The sequence below is a fragment of the Eubalaena glacialis genome, chromosome 4 (assembly GCF_028564815.1).
Source record: "Eubalaena glacialis isolate mEubGla1 chromosome 4, mEubGla1.1.hap2.+ XY, whole genome shotgun sequence".
In the NCBI taxonomy this organism is placed as follows: domain Eukaryota; kingdom Metazoa; phylum Chordata; class Mammalia; order Artiodactyla; family Balaenidae; genus Eubalaena; species Eubalaena glacialis.
Genome location: NC_083719.1, coordinates 176,474,488 through 176,498,711, shown reverse-complemented (window position 1 = coordinate 176,498,711; position 24,224 = coordinate 176,474,488). Strand labels below are relative to the sequence as shown.

Sequence of the window (24,224 nt, the reverse complement as noted above, 5' to 3'; positions counted from 1 at the left end):
TAGAATTACTTAAATTCTTGTTTCCCTTTTTTCCTCTCCTGAGTGTGTAGTAATAGGATGTTTTTCTTTCTTGGGGAGGAGGGTGGTATTTTCAAATGGAATTCCAGAGCCTACACTTGAACAGCAGAAGTGTTCCTGCATGATTAATTCTTTATAAAACAATTTCTTGCCTTGGAAATAATAATATTTTCCAAAAGTAATGAATACTGTGAATTTTCTTGTTGAACTAAGAAAATGCCTTATAGTTTTCTACTCTCCTTTTCACATAAACATTGGGTTTGTGTGATTTTGCTGGATCCTTCAAATACTGAGTTTGTGTCATTTCAAATGTCAATGGTGGTCCAAAGCAATGTGACTGGGAGCAGAGACCTGAGGTCAGTGTCTCCAAGCAAAGCCCCCCCCACGACTCGCCTCCGCACCCCAAACCCCACCCCACAGCCCCGCCAAGAGCCTGCAAAGGAAGTATTTGTAGGCCCGGTTGTTTTTCCTGGGGAGTCTCCCTGAACAGGTGTCCTTGCTCACACCCACCGCAGAAGGAGTCTTTATTTTGAGAAAAGCTACAGAGCCCTCGAAAGCTGGGGATATACATGCTCATGGTGGGGGGTGGGGTTGATGCCCTTTTTGAGCTTTCAGTTGTGGTTCTCCTGGGACATAGGTTGGAGTTCTGCATCCACAGTGTAGCTGCCTTCAGAGTGTATTTGTTTACGTTGAGAAAGTCTGTGAAATTCAAGAGTTCTGTGTCCTGGGTTAGGGCTCATGAATTTGGAAGCTCATTTTAGTCACAGCCTGAAACTGAGTCCTGCTGAGAGTTTTCTCACTGTGGGAATGGAAGCCTGAGAAAGTGGTTCCATTATTCCCCAGGGAGAGGAGGGCGTGTGGCACTCCCAGAGTCCATCCCTGTGGCTGCTCAGGTGCCCCCACCCTCCTTCACCAGGGACTGACCTGGTCCAGCGGTTCTGTCTCAACCAGGAGAGCCTAGTGTGTGTTAAACTTTCATACAGGCTCCTTCTGTCCTGTGGGACGCTGGCTGCTTATCTGTGCTGATTCCAATATTTGTGTTTCTTTCCTTCGGATTCTTTTATCGTTGAATAGTGCAGCCCTTTGGCTCTTGTTTCCTTTAGCACTTTGTAATTAATTCCCTATGTGAGAAATAACATTGTTTGTTTTTTGAGCTTAAAAATGTAAGTTGATTGAGAGAAATGATGTCATCAAGGCAAGAAAATTATGGATCTGCTGACTTTAAAAAAAACGCACAACGTGAAAGTTACAAGTTATGTTTTATTTGGGGCAAAATGAAGAGTATACCACAGGAGACAGTGTCTCAGATAGCTCTGAGAAACTGCTCCAAAGAGGTAGGGGGGAAGGTCAGTATATATGTGATTTTGGTGAAGCAGGAATATATACGATCAAGCACATATTTTTTACAGAAGGTTTCTGCTAGTCTCGTGAAGGTTACTGCTAGTCACGAGGAGCAGACGTCACCATGAAGGATTTTAGTACTTTTCTAGATATGAGGAGATACAGAATTGGGCTCATAAAATCATCTCCTGAAAATATCTAACTATCTGAAGACTTGTTCTGCCAGTTTTTGCCGGAGCACAGAGTTCCTCATGTCTGCTCTCCACCCTGGACTCCTTTCAGGGGGTGTTGAAAGTCAGCAGCTGCAGAGGAGCATGATTTAATCCCCGTAGAGGCAGATGGCAAGTGCCAATGGCAAGTGCCAATTTGTAGTTGACAGAACTAAGGAGAATTTCTGTTCCTTTTAGGCAAGATAACTTCAACTTGTGAGATGAATATATTTAAGTTCTCAGATGCATTTTTCATTTTTAGATCAGTGTTTGTATATGCATGTCCCTAGAGAACATTTAAATTTCAAAGACTAAAGTAATTGAATTTCTATTTTAATTGATGTGAGGAAAACTACTCAAAGCTTATGTAAATCTTTGAAAATACTACTACACATAAGGGGCTAAACTAAAACCACTACTGCATTATAATATTCTACTTATTCCTGAAAATACCCCCGTGTGAGAAATAGGGAAAGGACAAACTAGGATGCCGCACATCCTTTAAGTTGGAAAGAGTTTGAAAATTTTCTTTTCTTTTTGTATGGTTTATAATTTTGTAACCATTAGTGTTAAAAGGAATTAAATCTTAGAATGATTTCCTATGTAAAAAAAAGTTAAAAACAGGCTGTCAGATAATAAATCTAGCATACATAAATTTCTCTGTTAATTTTAAATAAATCTGTAAAAAAGGAAAGTCTAACTTAAGAAAATTCACTGCCCACATATCCTGGTCCCGTCTAGCACTGTTACTCGTCAGCCACCCCAGTATACAGTTTTGCTCTTTTTTTTCTATGGCCGCGTGGCTTGCGGGATCTGAATTCTCTGACCAGGGATCTAACCCAGGCTTCCTGCACTAGAAACGCAGCGTCCTAATCACTGGACCACCAGGGAATTTCCAGTTTAGCCCATTTTTTGAGCTTCCTGGGGGTGTTTGTTTAAATAAGGTTCCTGGGTCGGTGGTTTGCTTCACTTATTTCTTCTGTTTCTTTGTATCTTTCTTCTCTTTCATATATTCTTGCTAAGTGTTTGTTATACCTTTTGTGATTTTCCCAAAGTTCTTGGACTTCTGTTCTGCCTTTGTTGTCCTTCTCACCTCTTTGGAAAAATGCAGTGTAATTACTGACAGTTGGGTTTTCTCTTTTTGTAATGCAAGTGCTTGACTTAAGCTTTGATTGCCAAGGCATCCACTTCAAAGAGGCATCCACTTCAAAGACAGCTCTTGCCAGCCACAAAGAGCCAGGCCACCTCCCCCCACTTAGACTCCTTTGTTTTAGAGATCTTGGTTGATTTCAATAACTGACCATTTGAGCCACTTGTTTTCCTCTTACTGCACTTTAAATTCCTGCTCTTATATTTTAAATTCACCAATAAAGAGTGAGCTTCTGAACCCTAGGCCCGTACCCTCTACCCCAATAAAAATAGAACCCCAGGCCCCCCACCTCTGTCATTCCCCACCATACCCCACAATCTCGCTGCGTGGCCCCCGGTGTGCTGTGTGATTTGCAGGTCCTATAAATAATAAACCTTTATTTTTTCAAAGTTTCCTGATGGTTATTGCTGAAGGGCAACCGGCAATCATAATAAGAACCACAAAGGCTGGTCCGACCACAACACTGGTTATTCATAGGCTGAGACCTGAACAAAATAAAAGGTTCTATTGACATTTTCTCAAGCTTACTGGTTCTTTCCTTACACATTTCCACTGTGATGAGCATCCCCCCTTTACCCAGGAATACTTCATTTCTGTTCTGTTTTTTTTTGTTTTACATTTCTTGCATTTCTCTTTTTTTTCTTAGTGTTTCCATCTCTGCAAACATTACCTATCTATTCTTGCATGCATCCACTATTTCTATTAGAGCCTTCAGCATAATCATGGTTGCTTGATTCAAATATCTGGTAATTGCAAGATATCTGCTACATCTGAATCAGGTTCTTTTTTTTTTTTTTTTTTAAGTTGAAATGCAGATGCACATCTGCATGCTTTTTATTTGTATAAAAGCTGGGAAAAGGCAGTAAACAATGCTTTAAATGAGGGGCAGTATAATGCAGTGGTTGAGAACAGACTTTAGCTCCGGTTTCAAATCCCAGGTCTGCTGCCGACTAGTTGTATGAACTTCAGTTTTTCAACTGATCTGTGCCTCAGTTTCCCCATCAGCAAAATAGATATAGTGATTGTTGTGAGAGTTAAAGGAGTTCATATACATAAATTTCCAGGCATATGCAAAATGCTGTTTAAACATTGGCTATAATTTAAATAAACATAAGTTTTAAAGTAGTTCTATGAGTGTGAGATGGAGAGAGGAAGCAAGCTCTCTAAGTTTATGAGAGACTTAAAAGACATAAAATGAGTCTCCGTGAGCCGCCACCTTCAAACTGCTCTGGACCAGTGGTCACCTTGTCTCCGCGTTCTGAAGCAGGGAGCCTTCTAAGTTCCAAAGCCTGTCCTGACCCTGAGCAAACATTCCTAGTTCTCATGAATCAGGTTCTTTTGTTTGTCCTATTTCCTGAAAAAAATTTTCTTAATTCTTTTTTTAAAATTTATTTTTAATTGAAGTATAGTTGAATTACAATATTGTGTTAATTACTGCTGTACAGCAAAGTGACTCAGTTATACACACACACACATATATATATATATATATATATATATATATATATATATATATATATATATACATTCTTTTTTATATTCTTTTCCATTATGGTTTATCACAGGATATTGAATATAGTTCCCTGTGTCATAGAGTAGGACCTTGTTGTTTATCCATTCTATATACATCGGTTTGCATCTGCTAATCCCAAACTCCCAATCCAACCCTCTCCCACCCCCCTCCTCCTTGCCAACCACCAGTTTCATAGATAGGTTGATTTGTGTCATATTTTAGATTCCACATATAAGTGATATCATATGGTATTTGTCTTTCTCTTTCTGACTTACTTCACTTAGTATAATAATCTCTAATTTCATCCATGCTGCTGCAAATGGCATTATTTTGTTCTTTTTTATGGCTGAGTAGTATTCCACTGTTTATATGTACCACATTGTCTTTATCCACTGGAAAAAAAATTTTAAGCTTTCTCTTGTGCCTTTTAATTTTTTCTTGAACACTGGACATGATGTACTGTAAAAAGGAACTGAGGTAACTAGGTCTTTAGTGTAAGGTTTTATGTTTATCCAAGGATTTAGGCTATGTTTACTATTTCTTGTAACTGTCAGTGGCTAAAGTATCCTCAGGTTCCTTGCTTTTGTTTCCCATGACATCTTTGAGGATACTATAGAGACTTCTTAAATAAGTTTGGAAACATACAGTTCTTTCAGTATTTCCAACTGTTATTAAACAGGACTTTTCGTGATGTAGTGGCATGTTGTGGGTGGAGAGGAAATGTTCTATCGTCCTATGATTTGGTCTCAGTATTTTAATGAGCCTGTATCCCTGGGCTGTGTGACCTTCTGTGGTATGATAAGAAAAATGTTTGGTCTTTGCCCATGGTTCTTAGCAAAGACCTCCTAAAGCCCTTGGACTTTCTGAGTGATAAGTGTGATAAGAGCATCTTATGTCCTAATGAGGCAATTGTTTCCAGGCCCCTAGATGGCTTCAGGATGGGGCTTGGTTGCTAGGAAGACCAAGCTTTGATTAGAGGCTTAGAACATTCAGCCCAGTTCCCAGCCTCTGGGGAGGAGAGAAGGGCTGGAGATAGAGTTATTCACCAATGGTCGACATAAGGAAACTCCATGGAAACGTCTAAACCTCGGGATTCAGAGAGATCTGAGTTGGTGAACGCATCACCATGCTGGGAAGCTGTCATGCCAGGAGAGGGCATGGAAGCTCCCTACCCCCGACCACCACTTTGCCCTGTGCACCCTTTCCATTTGGCTGTTCCTGACTTGTATCTTTTACAATAAACTGGTAATAATAAGTAAAGTGCTCTTCTTCACTCTGATGGTCGTTCTAGACAATCAACAAGTGTGAGGTGTTCAAGGAGCCTCTGAATTTGTAGTGGGCTATGCAGAAATGTGTGTAGGCTGCCCTCCCCCCCCCATTTGCGGCTAGCATGTAACATGGGGGCAGTCTCATGGGACTGAGGAGTCCTTATACTGTGGAGTCTGAGCTTAACTCTGATTAGTTATTAGTAGAATTGAATTGAATTGTAGGCCATCCAGTTGGTTTTGGAGAGTTGGATAAATGCTTTCAGAAAACACACTGCATGTTTGAAGTCAGGAGGGAAAAATAACCTATCAACCTCACAAGTTTTTGTTTGTTTTGTTTTGTTTTGATTTTGGCCGCGCCACATGGCTCATGGAATATCTTAGTTTCCAGACCAGGGATTGAACCCAAGCCCTCGGCAGTGAAAGTGCAGATTCCTAACCACTGGACCGCCAGGGAATTCTCCAACCTCCCAAGTGTTTCTGAGTCCCCACTGCTACCCTCAACTTAGGTGAGGCAGAGAGGGTAGAGGAAGCTCAAACTGACAATTTCCCTCCCACCGTGTCAGTTTGGCTAGTAAAATCCCAGGAGTTAGACTCTGGTGAAATAGAATCTTTTGAGTACAGGCCTTGTTAAGCAAAATAGAATATTTTGGGCATATTTCAGAATAGCTATTTTTCTCTCTTTCAAATTTTGGAGGCAGCGGTTTGCCCTGCAACCTCAATTCTTTGATAGATCTAAGAAGAGCAGTTGCTTTTAAGTTCGTTTGCTTTTTTTAATAGTGAAGATGGGAATGTCACCTTCTAAGCTTCTTATCTGGAAAAACAAAACCCCAAGGTCTCTGACTCCATTTTTTTAATATTTGACTGCTGGTGTGTTAGAAAAACCAAGTAGTCTTCCTCAGTGGGCAAAATCCCAGTTCTTTCCTCCTGTGTGTCTCCTTTATACTCATCCAGAACAATCACTTCTGACATTTCTGATACCAAATGTGTGAGGGTTTTTCTCCACAATAAACAATTCTCTGTGACACCCGCCAGGTATCCTGCAACTTAATCCTAGCAGTATCAAGGCAGAGATAGCATCCTGTCCCACTGGTTAAGGGCTCAGTCCCACAAGACTGCTTCCTCCCCACTTCTGATGCCAGTTGCAAGTGTAGGTTCTTAGGTTACTCACAACTTCTGTCTGACTTGCCTATAAATCCGAGGTTCCCACAACCCCTCCTTGGGTCTGATTAATTTGCTAGAGCAGCTCACAGTACTCACAGAAACATTCACTTAATTTACCAGTTTATTAAAGGACATGATGAAGGATACAGAAGAACAGCCAGATGTAGTGATACATAGGGTGATGTCTGAGAGTGTCTCTGTGGAGTTAGGGTGCATCACCCTCCCTGTATGTAGATGTGCTCACCAACCTAGAAGCTCTCTAAACCCCATACCACTGGGATTTTACGGAGGCTTCTTCACATAGGCATGATCAATTATTAACTCCATTTCCAGCCCCTCTCCCCTCTCCGGAGGATGGGGTGTTGGGCTGAAAATGCCAAGCTCCTAATCATGGCTTGCTCTTTCTGGTGACCAGCCCCCAACTGGGAGCCCAAGCAGAGTTGCTTCAATAGAACAAAAGATGGTCCTAGCGCTCTTATCAATTATGAATTTACAAGCGTTTCAGGAGCCCTGTGTCAGGGACAGGGTCAAACACCAAATATTAGAACTAGAGGTGTTCCTAGTGTTCTTATCGCTTAGGAATTTACAAAGGTTTTAGGAGCTCTGTGCCAGGAACTGGGGGGAAGAAACCAATACATGTATTTTTATTATCTGACAGCTGACAACATTATGGTCTATCCGTCCTTCTTCCCCTTGTGCCCCACATCTGTACAAAGTGATAAAAAAAAGTGACAACTTGCTGTGTTGGTGCTGGCAAGAGATTCACCAGAAAGCCCCCACTGTGTGTGTGAATTCCCATCCTAGCTCACCTCTTAACCTCAATAAAAAACCCAGGCCAGGCTCCTTTCCTTGCTCTCTGAAGGCATTTCCCACCTGCTTGAGAGGCCTGCCCCGCTCTCCCCAGAGCCCTCAGTTATCAAGTCATTAACCCTTTCATATATTTCTGGTAGGTCTCCACTACTCAACCAAACCTTGGGTGGTGGTCAGAGGTCTACCTGTCTCAGCAGTTATAGAAAAGGTAACATGGTATATATATTGTAATATACTTTGCTTATTTGTTCTATTGATAAATCCTCCAGATCTTTTCATATCAATACCCTTTGTCTTTTGAAAGTACATATGATAATGAATTTATGTAAAACATCCTTTCTAAATACACACTGGCCTGTTACCAGTTTTTGCTGCCCAAACCATGAATTGCTACATTATAGGACAAACAAATATACACAAGGTATGTTCTTTTCCAACCAATTAAAATTTTTATCATCAGATATATTTGAGGAAAAACGTACAAGACGTTTTGTGGTAAGATTTAGTAATAATATAAACATCCTTGGAATCATCATGAAGATTCATAAATGGCCTGTGGGCAGTGGTGAAAGTCTATTGATATTCTTTATCCTTCATACCTTCACCATCTGTTAGTTTTTACCCAGCAGTGTTCTTTCAGTTTTGCCTCCTTTGATCTTTCAAAACATGAGTATTAAAGGAATTTCATTGAAAAGGTTTTCCGGTGGTTTCTCTTTTTCAGTGTTTCACACATGCTAGTGTCTGAGGCTTCAGGGCTGGTCTAGGACTGCGGGGTTCATCCTCCCACCAGAGCCAAGTGCCCCTGAGGCCGGCGGGCTTTATAAAGCACCGAACGAGTCCGGGTGGGGAGGGATGGACGGAAGTCGCCCACAGGAAATGGTCAAAGATCAAAGTGGAGTCACACTCATTATTACGTATGGTGAGGCCACTTTTAAGTGACCGTGTTTATTAAGCAGTGTCACAGTTCCGTGAGGATTCACGGCCTTTTGTGTCAGTGCGGCGGCGTGTCTAGAAGGGAACGCTCCCGCCTACTGTCAATACGAGCTCTGCTCAAAGACCCGACCGCCGGCCTGCTGTCACTCAGGCACGGGTGGGCGGGGCCTTGAGAACTGTCCAATCAGAGGAGTCGCCGGGTACGTACGTGTGGGCGGTGCTCCGCTGACGGCGTGGGTGGCGTGGACCGCGAGCTGGAGCCAAGGTGTTCCCGCGGTCAGATTGCGTCTCGGTACCCGTAAGTACCGCTGGATCTGCTGCATCTTCTGTTGCTGTGACCTGCACTTGCCGCTCGGGAATCTTGGGGTGGACGACCCGGAACCCGAGAAACCGAAACATGATGAGTTGCGGGGCTCGGGGACCTGAGTACGCAGGTGGCGCGGCGCAGCGTGGGGCCTCGGCAGGCGGCCGTTTCTCCTCTAGATTGTGCGCTGATCACGGCGAAGGTCATTGGGACAGTCGTGACTCGGTCTCCGGGGTTCGTGCGTGGGAGGAACTGTGGTCTGTGGGGTCTCTCCTATCTCCCCAGGAGACCGTTTCCCCCTCACTTTTCTAAGTTTGAAGAGCATGACCCTGTCCCCCCAGATTGGTTTTCCTAGGGCTGGCAATAAATGCCTAAATATCCAGATCTTGTCCCTCCAGTTCGTAGCATCATTATTACATCTTATCCTCCGTGGTGCGTTTTAAACTACGCAGTATTTTAATTGTTTATCATTTCTCCACTGAGCCATGGATGGCTCTTTTTAAAGATTTGGTTTTTTTTGCCTGTGGATATTTTCCATGAGAGGAAATCAGAGATTAACCAGCTGGAACTACGTTTTATAAAAGCCTTATGCCTTTCTTCCCCAGGACCTATCCTGGGCACAGACATCCTGTTTGAGTCCTTTGGATAGAGAGTCCTCTTTGGAGACTCCTGGGTGATCTGTCCTTTCATCACAGTTCCACTTCAGCAGTGCACCTCCCTGAGTTTGTGACTTTATTCACTTTTTTTTAAAGTTTCCATTTTCCAAATAAATATAAAATGTACTTAATCAATAGATTGGAAGAGTGTATAAAATATTTCCAAAGAGGCAAGAAAGAGGTAGATTTCAGAAAAAATAAAGTATTCCATTATTCCACTTTCGTTTGTTAAAATTTTGGTTTCATTTTTTTCTTCCCATGACAGAGTGTAGTAACATTCGAGATCTGGTTTTTTCTTTTTTTAAAAAATATTTATTTATTTGGTTGCACCGGGTCTTAGTTGTGGCAGGCGGGCTCCTTAGTTGTGGCAGGCGGGCTCCTTAGTTGTGGCCTGTGAACTCTTAGTTGTGGCATGCATGTGGGATCTAGTTCCCCGACCAGGGATCCAACCTGGGCCCCCTGCATTGGGAGCTCAGAGTCTTATCCACTTCGCCACCAGGGAAGTCCCTGAGATCTGGTTTTTTCTTTTGGGTGATTTCAAATGCAATATCAGGGCTTACGCTTCCAACATCTAGTAGTGTGTTCAATTATGATTGTTTTCCACGCAATTTCTTCCCATGGAAATAATAATCAACTGACATTTATTTTCTGAAATGAATGGATGTTTGTGGGGGGTTTTTGTTGTTGAATTAGAAAAATGCCTTACAATTTTCTTTCATCCTTTATACATAAACACTGGGTTTAAGTGATTTTACCGGATTGTTCAAATACTGTGTTTCTGTGTTTAAAGTATCGATGCTGGCCCAGAGCAACTAGCTGGGAAGCAGAGACCTGAAATCAGTGTCTCTTAGCTAAGCTAGCCCCCTCCCCACCCCATGCAAAGGGAAGTACTTGAAGGCCTAGTTGATTCTTCTAGGGAGCCTCGCCTGTGGGTGTCCTATCTGCTCACACTTACTGTGGAAGAAGCCTTTATGCTGAGAGAAGCTACAGAGACCTGAAAAGCTGGGGATGTACATGCACATGGCAGGAGGCATTTGTCGGGGTCTAGGGAGTGATGCTGTTTCTGAGATTGTAATTGTCTTCTCCTAGGGCCTGTTTCTAGACGTAGGCTTGAGCTTTGCATCCACAGTGTAAATGCACTGGGAGTAATTTGTGTACATAGAGGAAGTCTGTGAAGTCAGGAGATCTGTCTTCTGGACAGAGTGTTTATGAATTGGAGAGTTCATTTGGGTCACAATCTGAAATACTTTCTGGCCAAGAGTTCCTCACTTGTGAGAACAGAAGCTTGAGAGAGGGAGTATTTCCATTATGTCTTGAGAAGAGAGTGTGCAGAGCTCCCAGAGTTTGTTCCTGACACTGCTCAGGTGTCCCTACCCTCCATCACCAGGGACTGACCCACTCTAGGGGTTGTGTCCCAACAAGGGGAGTCTGGACCTCAAACTTGGGAAGCAAGGCTGCTTCTGAAATATGGGGCAGCAGGCTGCTTCTCTCACCTGATTCGAATATTTGCGTTTCTTTCCTTGTATGTGTTTACATCTTGGATATTGCAACTCTTAATTCTGTTTCCCTTGGTAGTTTGTGATATTATTTCCTGTGTGAGTGTGTAAGATTTCTCATTCTTGGTCTTTGAAGATGTAAATTGATAGAAAGAAACAATGGGAGGAAGGCAAGGAATTCTGGAACCAAGCAGAATATTTGTTCCTTTTAGGCAAGAGACCCTCAAGATAAGAGATGAGTGTATTTGAGTTTTCAGGTGGATTTTACATTTTGTAGGTCATTTGAGTATGTGTGACCCTAGAGAGCTTTGAAAATTTAAATACTGTGATATTAGTAAGGCAATGAGTTCCTATTTTAATTGATACGAGAAAAACTACTCAAAACTTACTTAACCCCCCCCCCCACCCTTTTTTGTGGCCTTGCTGTGCGGCATGTGGGATCTTAGTTGCCTGACCAGGGATCGAACCTGTGTCTCCTGCATTGGAAGTGTGGGGTCTTAACCACTGGACCACCAGGGAAGTCCCATAAAACCATTGAAAATCCTAAAACATTTAATGGATTAGGACCAAATCCTGAGTGTATGATAAAATGTTGCTTATTCTTGAGATAACCCCCTAGAGTGAGATACAAGGAGGAAGTATGATGCCTCTTCTTATTTTAGTTAGAAAGAGATTTGAAACTTTTCATTTTTTACGGTTTAAATTTTATAAACATTAGTGTTCAAAGGAGTAAATCTTAGAATGGTTTCCTCTGTAGGAAAGTGAAAGTTAAATAAATTTTAAAATAAAAATTTTAAAGCAAAAGTAAGTTAATTAAAAATAAAGGCTATTAAATAGAAAAATATGGTTTATATAAATTACTCAGTTTATTTTAAATAATAATTCATGTGAAGGTTAGCAAAAATCTGTAAGAGGAGAAGGTCTAAAGTAGACTCACTCCGGAACATCCTGATCCCCTCCAGGATTTCTTTGTCGGGATTTATCTGTATTATAGTGAAGCTGTGACAGAGGCTGTGTTGGACACAACGTATGGGGCACGGGTTGAAGAGGGGGATTATATCCTGTGCAAGAGGTAGGTCCAGTGGGTGGTCAGTCCCGAAAGAGCAGTTATATAAAAATAGAAAGAGAAGAGGGGGGAAAGGCTGTATTAGATGGCAGGCTTGAGTCCACACTCTTAATTCAAGAGAGCTCCTTAGGACACTTAAGTGCCTCTACTGCTGCTGCTGCTGCCTCTGTTGAAACAAATGTCCTGTCCTTCCAGGTTATAGAGGACAGCACCATGGCAACCCTGTGGAACAGCCAAGGGATTAGTTCAAACCTGACTTGAGCCCAGGTTCCTTATACTTTGTAAAACAACCACTTGTCTTGGAGGCAGCCTCTCACTCTGATGGCACTGATTTGAGGCTCTATGGAGGAAAAAATTTATAAATACCAGGGTACAGAGGACACCCCTCTCCTGAAGCATATCCAGGGACTAAAAAAACAAAACAGAAGGACAAGAGGGAGAGGACAAAAGAAAAAAATTCTGAAACAAAGGTCCACAATTTGACTCAATTGGAAATCCAAAATATACTGAAAGAATTTACACAACAAAAAAGATGAAAGGGCACTACTTGGCTTTGGGGTCAACATAGTTGGTGAAGTAATTTTGCCATCTGCTATACTATAGTAATTCTCAGACCTTCATGCAAATAATCAATACCATGGCTCAAATTATAGTTATACGTGGGATGCCTTAAATTTAAGTCAGATACCTATGATAATCTTAGGGGAGTTAATAACTATCATGTAGAATACAAATAGCTATGTTTCACCTTAACTATGAGAACTGTGGTTTTACCTGAATTCCCCATGATTGTTTTAAAATATCCCACACCCAGCGGGGAAGGTCTGAACCAATGAGTTATAAATTAAATTTTAATTTAGTCTTTGACACTTTCAAATTACATTATGAAAATGGGACCCTAAGACCGTACCCCAGTTAAATTACTTACTGTGGCCCAAGGTAAATTAAACAGGGTCTTGAAGGATTGCAAACCAATGTACAACACCTGTTTACTGAAGAAGTCATTATCCCCTCTCTTCTCCTTTTAACAGCTTTATTTGGCATGTTCTTTAAGCTGAAAAAAACAAATGGCACCTCAGGGTGGATTATGGCAACCTTGAGGCCATGATCACACCAAAAAACCCCTACTCCCAGTCCCCAACATTGTGGAAATTTTTGACTCCATTGATTCAGTATCTGGTAAACATTCTGCTCTCACAGATTTGGCTAAGTCTGTTCTGTTCAGTATCTATTTTAACAGTCTCTCTACTGCAGTTGCCTTCACTTCTAAAAGGACATGATATTCTTTTACCTGGTTACCCTCAGGGAACCTCAACACCATTGCCACCACACACAGCCCCTGAAGGCAGGGTCTGAACTGTAGCCACCTTCCTCCAGAAGCACAGGTATGACATTACATCAATGGCATCCTCTTCTGAGGATATTCAGGATATTAAAATATTGAGAATAGAGCTCATAAAAAGCGCATAGTCTATTGCCATGTATAGCACGTGAGACACTGGCACCTTGTTCAAATTCCTAAAAATTATTTGGTAATTTGGGGCCTGCTCCCTCCCTGACATGGTAGAAATAAGTCGTTCATAGGCTTCTAATGCAAGAGCCTGCCCTAGGCCCCAGAGTGTATGGCATTCGAGCTGCAATTATCCCTTCTTTTTTTTAAAAAAAAAATTAATTTATTTATTTATTGGCTGCATTCGGTCTTCGTTGCTGCGCGGGCTTTTCTCTATTTGCGGTGAGCGGGAGCTACTCTTTGTTGCAGTGTACGGGCTTCTCATTGTGGTGGCTTCTCTTGTTGCGGAGCACGGGCTCTAGGTACGTGGGCTTCGGTAGTTGTGGCACACGGGCTTAGTTTATCTTCCCGGACCAGGGCTCGAACCGGTGTCCCTTGCATTGGCAGGCAGATTCTTAACCACTGTGCCACCAGGGAAGTCCCTGCAATTATCCCTTCTGACAGAGCTGTGCTAAAAATAGATAACCCTGAGCATGTGACCCCTCATCCAGATTCCCATTATGATTTGGGACCTGTAAACAGCACCCCAAGAGCTCAGCTACAGAGACACCCTTGAGACAAGATATAGCTAAACCTGGGCCCCCTGCCATAACCTACCTGCAAGAGGGGTGGCCTCCCTTCTCCTCAGTTCCTTGCCAGGTGCTCAAGGAGGTCACCCCTTTCCCAGACCCCTAGGCTCCCTGTGAGCTCCTTAGGAGTCCCCGAGTGAAAAGCAATGAGAGTTTTAGACATTGGAGACAACATCACCGCAATCATACATGATCCATCTCAGGCAGTTGTTGCTTTTCATCCCCCATTTAGGACAGCCTGATGAAGGATGGGACTCAAGGGTCCACAACTGACCAAACATCAGGCTGTCGTCTTAGCCCTGACCAGCAGTTGCCTTCGTCAGCATGTGTTTACAGACCCCTGAATGATTGTCTAAGAGTTGCCCCTTTGTGGTCAAAGAATTCTGGAAATCTCTTGCCTAACAGATACCCACAATAGAAATCAAGATAACACTTGTCTGTATGTATACTGAGGCCACAACACAGGGCCTCGCCAGAACACTCCTATCCGTGTCAGAGTCCCAGGCACTACTGATAGTAACCAAGGCACTCATTTCACTTTTCAGAATATACAGTGCTGGGCCGTGGAACACGGCATTCAGTGTAGTTTTACCCTCTCTTTTCCAGGTCTCAGGCTCCGGGCCTCATTAAGAGCGCCAAAATGGCTCATTGAAATAACTTCAAATCAATTGACTGAAGATGGCCTTTTTCAGTCATCAGTCATCAGGGATGAGTATTAATGCAGCTGTCTTTATCTTTTTTTTTTTTTCCTAAAAGACTTTACTTTTTTTTACAGCAAGCAATTTTAGGTTTACAGAAAACTTGATCAGAAAGTACAGAGAGTTCCCACATAACCCTTCTACCTCCACATAGTTTGCCTTATTTTTTATATTTTGTTATACTGTCTTCAGGCTTTGGCAGTGTATCCACGGACGGTTACATGTGTCCATGATTTCTGTGTCCTGTAGAATACTTTCACTGCCCTAAAAATCCCTCATGTTCCACCTACTCATTCATTCCTTCTTCTCACTCCCAAATCTCTGGCAACCAAAAATCTTTCACTGTCTCTGTTTTGTCTTTTCCAGAACTGTGCCTGGAATCATACAGTGGGTGGACTCATCATATTGGTTGCTTTCACTTAGCAATATGATTTTTAACATTTATCCACATCTTTTTGGCTTGATACCTCATTTCCTTTTATTACTTGTTGATATATTTTATCATATGGATGTTCCCATGATTAATTTTCCATTTGCAATTGGGGGATATCTTTTTACCTGTAAGTCCTGACAATCATGAATAAAGCTCTTATAAAAATTCACGTGCAAGTGTTTTTTTGTTTCTGTGGTATTTTTTTTTTTTGAGAGAGTTCTTTTGGGTTTTTTGTTTGTTTTGTTTTGTTTTTCGGCTTCCCATCTGGCATGCAGGATCTTAGTTCCCCCACCCGGGATTGAACCCCACGCCCCGTGCAATGGAAGCGCTGAGTCTTAACCACTGGACCGCCAGGGAAGTCCCCCAAGTTTTTTTTATGAGCATAATTTTTCAACTCTTTTTGGGGAAATATGAAGGAGCCCGATTGCTAGCTTGTCTGGCAAGAATAGGATTAGTTTTTTAAGAAACCTCCCATCTTCCAAAGTAGGCATATCGTTTTCCATTCCCACCGGCAATGAATGAGGGTTCCTGTTGCCCCACATCTTCTTCGTCATTTGGTCATGGTTCTCAATGTTTTGAATTTCAACCATTGCAGTGTCTAGTAATATCTCCTCCTTTTATTTGCAATTCCTAATGACATATGATGTTGAGCATCTTTTCTTATGCTTATTTACAATCCGTATACCTTCTTTGGTGAGGTGTGTGTTCAGATCTTTTGCCTGTCTTCTAATTGTTGAGTTTTTTTTTTTTAATTAATTAATTAATTTATTTTTTGGCTGTGTTGGGTCTTCGTTTCTGTGCGAGGGCTTTCTCTAGTTGCGGCGAGCGGGGGCCACTCTTCATCGCGGTGCGCGGGCCTCTCACTGTCGCGGCCTCTCTTGCTGCGGAGCACAGGCTCCAGACGCGCAGGCTCAGTAGCTGTGGCTCACGGGCCCAGTTGCTCCGCGGCATGTGGGATCTTCCCAGACCAGGGCTCGAACCCGTGTCCCCTGCATTGGCAGGCGGACCCTCAACCACTGCGCCACCAGGGAAGCCCCTAATTGTTAAGTTTTAAGAGTTCTTTGGACATTTTGGATACTAGTCCTTTATCAGATAAATGTTTTTTTTTTTCCATGCTAACTCTCTTTTTCTTTTTTTTGGCTGTGCTGGATCTTAGTTGCTGCACATGGGCTTGCTGTAGTTGCGGCGAGGGGGGGCTGTTCTTCCCTGTGCTGCACGGCCTTCTCATTGCAGTGGCTTCTCTTGTGGAGCACTGGCTCTAGGCGCGCGGGCTTCAGTAGTTGCAGCACGCGGGCGCCAGAGCACGCAGGCTCAGTAGTTGTGGCCCACGGGCTTAGTTGCCCCGCGGCATGTGGGATCTTCCGGGACCAGGGATCAAGTCCCCTGCATTGGCAGGCGTTTTCTTAACCACTATATCACCAGGGAAGTCCCCAGATAAATGTTTTGCAAAGGTTTTTCTCCCAGACTGTGGCTTGTGTATTCAGTCTCTTAATGCTGTCTTTCACAGAGCAGGTTTTCATTTAATGAGGTCAGACTTACTATTTTTTTTTTCTCTCATTGATCTTGCTTTTGGTGTTTTATCTAAAAATTCATCACCAAATCTAAGGTTGCCTACATTTTCTCCTATGTTTTCTTCTAGTAATTTTGCGTTTTACGTTAGATCTGTGATCCATTTTGAGTTAATTTTTGTGAAAAGTATAAGATCCATATGTAGAGTTGTGGGGTTGTTTTGTATATGCATGTTGAGTTTTCCTGGCACTATTTGTTGAATATACTATGTTTTCTCCATTGATTGCATTTGATCATTTGTCAAAGATCAGTTGAGTATACTTGTTTGGATCTATAAGAAAATATTGACTTTAGTGTATTAACCATTTATCCTTAAACCTTAATCTACTCATGTGTTAGTTCATGGGGTTTCTTTATTATTGTTGATTTTTTGAGATTTTCTCCTTAGATGATCATGTCGTATGCAACAAAGACAGTTTTATTTTTTACTTCCCATTCTGCATACCTTTCTCTTTCTTTGTTCTGATCAATACAGTTTCAGTACAGTTTTGATCAATACTGGTGAGAATGAACATCATTGCCTTCTTCCTGATCTTACCAGGAAAGCATCTTATTTCTCACCAGGAGGTATCATGTTAACTGCAGGTTTCTTGTAGATGATCTTTCTCAGGATGAGGAAATTTCCCGCTATTTCTAGTTTGCTGTCATAAATGGATTTTGAATTTTGTCAGATTTCCTCTCCTTTCATTCTTGATATTAGTATTTTTTTTTCTCAGCTTGTATAGATGTATGTCAATTTTATTAATCTTTTAAAAGAAGCAGCTTTTGGTTTTACTGATTTTTCTCAATTGATTTCTCATATTGTTGATTTCTTTTCTAATTTTTATTACTTCTCTTTTTGTACTTTATTTTTTAAAAATAGGTTATTTATTTATTATTATTTTAAAAAATTATTTTTATTTATTTATTTTTGGCTGCATTGGGTCTTTGTTGCTGCGTGTGGGCTTTCTCTAGTTGTGGTGAGCAGGGGCCACTCTTCGCTGCGGTGCGTGGGCTTCTCATTGCGGTGGCTTCTCTTGTTGTGGAGCACGGGCTCTAGGTGTGCAGGCTTCAGTAGGTGTAGCACGCGGGCTCTAGAGCTCAGGCTGAGTAGTTGTGGCGCACGGGCTTAGTTGCTCTGCGGCATGTGGGATCTTCCTGGATCAGGGCTCAAACCCGTGTCCCCTGCATTGGCAGGCGGATTCTTAACCACTGCGCCACCAGGGAAGGCCCTCTTGCATATTCTTTTTTTTTTTTTTTTTAAACATCTTTATTGAAGTATAATTGCTTTATAATGGTGTGTTAGCTTCTGCTTTATAACAAAGTGAATCAGTTATACATATACATATGTTCCCATATCTCTTCCCTCTTGCATCTCCCTCCCTCCCACCCTCCCTATCCCACCCCTCTAGGTGGTCACAAAGCACCGAGCTGATCTCCCTGTGCTATGCGGCTGCTTCCCACTAGCTATCTATTTTACATTTGGTAGTGTATATATGTCCATGACACTCTCTCACTTTTTTTTTTTAAATATATTTATTTATTTGTTATTTATTTATTTTTGGCTGTATTGGGTCTTCGTTGCTGCGCATAGGCTTTCTCTAGTTGCGGTGAGCAGGAGCTACTCTTCATTGCGGGGTGCGGGCTTCTCATTGTGGTGGCTTCTTTTGTTGCAGAGCAGGGTCTCTAGGCGCGCAGGCTTCAGTAGTTGTGGCACGTGGGCTCAGTAGTTGTGGCTTGTGGGCTGTAGAGCGCAGGCTCAGTAGTTGTGGCGCACGGGCTTAGTTGCTCCGTGGCATGTGGGATCTTCCCGGACCAGGGCTCGAACCTGTGTCCCCTGCATTGGTAGGCGGATTCTTAATCACTGCGCCACCAGGGAAGTGCCCCTCTTGCATATTCTTGATTGAGTGTCTGTGTCTATGTTTGCCAAGAGTTGGGTAGAAGCTGCCCTGAGGCACATGAGTATACGGATTTTGTAATCTAAGTTGTCATGTCTTCTTCCTCATGTCTGAGCTCTAAGATCCAAATTACTTTCTAGCCCATCAAATAGAATAGAGAGAGAGGAAGAATTGCATCTGTGGTGAATATTATACAAGTTAAAAGTAATATTCTCCACAGAATGTTTGCATTCAACCAGCTGCATCTGATTACTTCTAATGGCCTGGAGTATCTAGAACTATATGGCCAGCTAGGCTTTGTTAAAAGTTTGCTTTCCACAGGCCTCCTGGAATCTCATGTTTGGTGATGAAAATAGAAGAGAAACCCTCTAGTTCTTTACCATGTTTTTATTCATTGAAACCTCATGTAGATCTGACCTTCTGCTTCATGGAGTGCTGTGAACAGTAGGTAATAAAGAAGGAGATGAAAGGTTTTCTCACAAGGAATGAATGGTCTTAAAATGATAACATTTGTTTCATTTATATAGCATTGTGTCATTTCCCAGCGTACTCTGGACCCTGCCATTAGAGAGCAATAAGGTGTAATATGATCACTATAAAAGTGTGTAATATCCATGTGTTCATGATGCTGTTAAACTTATGAGGAAGTAAGTGTGGACAGAGAGTTTCTGATGATCAAGTCATAGAATAAAGGTTTGGAAATAGCAGAATCATACATAACCTGCCTATAAATGGAGTATAGGTGTCCAATGCTGTCAGTCTTACTCATCCTACCATACACATATTTGGTATGTTTTAGGACTCGGTGATTTTTGAGGATGTGGCTGTGAACTTCACCCTCGAGGAATGGGCTTTACTGAATTTTTCACAGAAGAAACTCTATAGAGATGTGATGCGGGAAACCTTGAGGAACCTGGCCTCAATAGGTAAGGATGACAACTTTCCTTTACTTTGTCAGAGAACAAGTTTTCTTGCCCATGAACATTGTTCATGTAGAATGTGGAAAGGGAGCACATTGGTAAATAAGCTAGGCATGGTCACAGCTCATTATACAACTAGAATCTAATAATTTTTATATAATTCCTAATATTTTGGAGTCATTTTTCTGGGTTTGCATTTTAGGGAAGAAGTGGGAAGATCATGACATTGAAGATCAGTACAAAAATCAGAGGAGAAAACCAAGGTGAGTCTCTCTCACAATAGAAAGTACTCTCTCATGTCAGAGTCCTGGTATATTATGAAATTTTAAAAACAAGCAAACAAAAGAAATAAGCCTGACTTCAAATGTATTTATTCTTAGAAGATTTTCACCAAAATATCCTCTTATATATGACATAGATTTTCAGTGTTTGCAAAATAGTTCACTTGGAAACAGTATTAATAAACCCTATGTATGAATATCACTGTTTTGATGATAGCAAGGGTGAAGTCCCCTTGCAGGGTATTCAGTATATTCAATTCCAGATAATTTAGGCAAGGCAGGAAATGTACACTTCGGAGATAAATCATAAAAATGTAGTTCAAGTATTCTAATAAATATAAAATCATTAATAAAGAAATCATTGATAACGTGCTTCTCCTGTTTTACAGAAATCATGTGGTAGGAAGACTCTGTGAAAATAAAGAGGGTAGTCAATGTGGAGAAAACTTCAGCTTTATTTCAAATCTCAGTCTGAACAAGAAAACTGCTGGAGTGAAACCACATGAATGCAGTGCATGTGGAAAAGTCTTCATGCGTCATTCATCCCTTAATAGACACATGAGATGTCACACTGGACATAAACCATATGAATATCAGAAATACGGAGAGAAGCCATATAAATGTAAGGAACATGGGGAAGTCTTCCATTATCCCCAGTATTTTGAAAAACATGAAGGAAATCACAATGGAAAGAAAACCTATAAATGTGTGGAATGTGGGAAAACCTTCATGTGGCTCAGAAGTTTTCAGAGACACAAGGTAACGCACACTGGAAATTCTCCTCATAAATGTAAGGAATGTGGCAAAACCTTTATTTCTTCAAATTCTCTTCAAATACATGAAAGAACCCACACTGGAGAAAAATCCTATCAATGTATACAATGTGGAAAAGCCTATAGATATCATCAGAATTTTCAAACACATTTAAGGACTCACACAGAAGAGAAACCGTTTGAATGTAAAAAATGTAGTAACGTTTTCATTTGTCCTGGTTCTCTTCGGAAACATGAAAGAACTCATACTGAGGTGAAACCCTGTGAATGTAAGCAATGTGGTAAAGCTTTCCGTTCTCACGTAGACTTCCAGTTACATGAAAGAAATCATACTGGAGAAAAACCCTATGAATGTAAAAAATGTAGTAAAGCGTTCAGCTTTCTCAGTTACTTTTGACAACATGAAAGAACTCACACTGACGAGAAACACTATGATTGTAAACATTGTGGTAAAGCTTACAGAGATTACAGATTCTTACAAATACATGAAAGAACTCATACTGGAGAGAAACCCTATGAATGTAAACAATGTGGTAAAGCCTTCAGTTATTATAGTTCCTTGAAAATACACAGAAGGACTCATACTGGAGAGAGACCCTATGAATGTAAGGAATGTGGGAAAACTTACAGATATTACAATTCCTTTCAAACACATGAAAGGACTCACACAGGAGAAAAACCCTATGAATGTAAACAATGTGGTAAAGCTTTCAGTTCTCAAAGAGGTTTCCAAGTACATGTAAGAAATCACACTGGAGAAAAACCGTATGAATGTAAAAAATGTAGTAAAGCATTCAGTTGTCTCAGTTCTCTTCGAAAACATGAAAGAACTCACAGTGGAGAGAAACCTTATGAATGTAAGGAATGTGGGAAAGCCTTCATTTGTCACACAAACTATCGAAGGCACATGAAAATGCACACTGGAGAGAAACCCTATGAATGTAAGCAATGTAATAAAGCATTCGTGTGTCCCAGTTATCTTCGCAAACATGAAAAAACTCATACTGGAGAGAAACCCTATGAATGTCAACAATGTGGTAAAGCCTTCAGTTATTACTATTCTTTACAAACACATGAAAAAACTCATACTGGAGAGAAACCCTATGAATGTAAACATTGTGGTAAAGCCTTTAGTTATTACCATTCCTTTCACACACATGAAAAAACTCACACTGGAGAGAAACCCTATAAATGTAGTGAATGTGGAAAAGCCTTCATTTGTCACTCAAACTGTCTAAGACATGTGAGACTGCACAGTGGAGAGAACCATATAAATGTGAAGAATGTGGGAAAGCCTACAGTCATCTTAATTCCTTCAGAAGGCACAAAAAGACTCACTGGATAATCTTCCTGAATGTAAACAGCATGGTAAGGGACTTCCCTGGCAGTCCATTGGTTAAGACTCCGTGCTTCCAATGCAGGGGCTGCAGGTTCGATCCCTGGTTGGGGAACTAAGATCCCACATGCTGCATGGCGTGGCCAAAAAAACCACAAAACAAAAGAAGTTAAACAACATAGTAAGTCTTCATGGGCCCACATTCTTACATATGAAGTCTCCTACAGAAAAGAAGAAAAAATGTAAGTAACATGACAAAGTTTGATGGAAATTGATTTATGTATAATGTTCCAGAAAACTTTCAGCATAAAAGACTTGTTATTAATGTTGTAAATATATTATGTTTATCAAACCTCTTCCTTGAAGTGGATCACTGGACTGTGGATTTTTACTGGTTAATTTTTAGAAATGAATATTGAAGTGAGATAATTCTGCAAGTTGTTTTCAATAGTAGTACATATGAGTAATAGGTAGTCATTTTTTCTTAAATTAGTTAATATTTTCTCTCAGTTTTGAGCCTGTTGGATCCATGCATGAATTAAAGTGTGTTTCTAATAAGCAATTAGGTTAATTTTTAAATAATGTTTTATTTGTTCTGTGTTAAAGGACCACTGAAAAATGATAGTTTGGATTTTCCTACTGGCTTTGTGGTGGTTTCTAGATATCCCTAGTCCAGTATATATATTCCACCTTTGTTACTGACAAAGCTCCTCTTTAGGGGTGATGGGTATCTGAGCCTTTTTCCACTTTCCATATGAATAAACAGTTGGAATAAATTTTTTGTGTGTGTCAAGTTTATGAAAGAATATAGTTTCATGTGAATTATTATTTTCATATTTGGGCCTTTGCTTTTTGTCCTTTATTCTGACTGGTATTTGGTGAATAGAGTTTGATTTAAGCAGAGAGATACGATAAGACCAAAAAAATATAAAATTGGAGATATCCTCCCTGTGGATAATGTTAGGAACTAGAGTTTACAGAATCCATCCCCCTTATGGCTCCATGTTAGAATTCACCAATAGCCTCACTTGCATAGGATTTGCAAGGCAGAAACGAACATGGCATTAGTCAGAGTTTGGAGCCACCATACAGGGAGAGAGACTGATACATATAGGAACTTCAAGGATACCATCTTCCAGCCTATTTTCTGGACTGTTGACCTTCTAATCAAGAGTATCCTCAAAACCACCACCAACTGTTTGATTTCCATTTTTGTAGAGCTGTGGGTTTCCACTGATGTCTTTCCAAGATCCGCATCAAAGATCCATTAAAGTTTGGATTTTTTGGTAAGTTCTTTTGTGTCTATCAGGAAACTAATTCAGACTTTCACGCTTGGAAGTATTATCTGATTCCCCTCTTCTCTACTTATATCCGTATAAGGTCTAATTTGCACAGGAAACGCATTATGCTTTTAGCAGTGCTAGTGAGAATGTTTGCATTTACTAAGGTGCAGTCAGTAAAGAACAACATGGGAGTTTGTTTCTCTGCTGCATTGCACACTGGCTGCCTTCACCTGGTCCTTCCATGTGAGAATAAGCACCTTCCTCATGTCAGCAAGACCGTGGGTGTCTCCTATTCCTTGTAGCTGAATGTATGTCTCAATGTTTTCAAATATGTGTGTGCATTTTTTTGTCAAAGGGAACCTTCTGTATTTCTTTCTTTGAAATATATTATTAACTCTTTTCTAAGCTGTCACATGATAAGAAATACTGTGTTTTTTATTTCCTGAGAGAATATATTAAAAAGTCCCATTATAATTGTAGATTTTCAAATAAACTTTGTGGTTTTCTTCATTTCGTCTTTATAAATTATGAGTCAGTGTTATCATTTCCATAAAAGTTCAGGTAATTTTTCCTCAGGCGTATTTTATTTTTTAATATCTACAGTTTTTGACATGAAACTAATTTCTCACTCATAATTAATACCCCAAACTTAAATTATGTTTTTTCAGTGCCCACTTGCCAGTGACCTGCATGATTACACCTGTAGTCAAAGAGAGGAGGGTAATGAATTCTGATAATAAGAATGACCGCAAGGTACATGTGACCATGAAGTGTATCATAAAAGGTACTTTGGACTATTACAGGATTTTGAGGAAGTCAGGATGGCAGAGCAGTCTAAGACGTTGTGTTCAGGATTTTGGCTTATGTTATACAATTTGATTTCTATTGAAGGCATCAAGAATTTTTTGTGTATTGAATGCTGTGAGGGCTAATCTTTCTCCTATCATTGGTAATTGTAAACTTTGTTTTCTCCAAGGCCAAAACAATTTGATGGAATTAAATTTAATTCACGAGAAGCCCCAGTCAGTCATATTAGTAAGAAGAGGGAAA

The 24,224-nt window shown here is 40.8% G+C and overlaps 1 protein-coding gene across 1 annotated transcript; it reads left to right on the top strand.

Annotated features, from left to right (window-relative positions):
• The first annotated feature begins 8,648 nt into the window (after positions 1-8,648).
• Positions 8,649-23,999, top strand: LOC133090336 (zinc finger protein 14-like). Its single transcript, XM_061188711.1, is given in 7 exon segments — positions 8,649-8,701; positions 19,381-19,507; positions 19,704-19,764; positions 20,172-21,817; positions 21,820-22,133; positions 23,110-23,177; positions 23,843-23,999. Coding segments are annotated over 4 exon segments (1,932 nt in total). The 5' UTR covers positions 8,649-8,701; positions 19,381-19,473; the 3' UTR covers positions 22,011-22,133; positions 23,110-23,177; positions 23,843-23,999.
• The last annotated feature ends 225 nt before the right edge of the window (positions 24,000-24,224 follow it).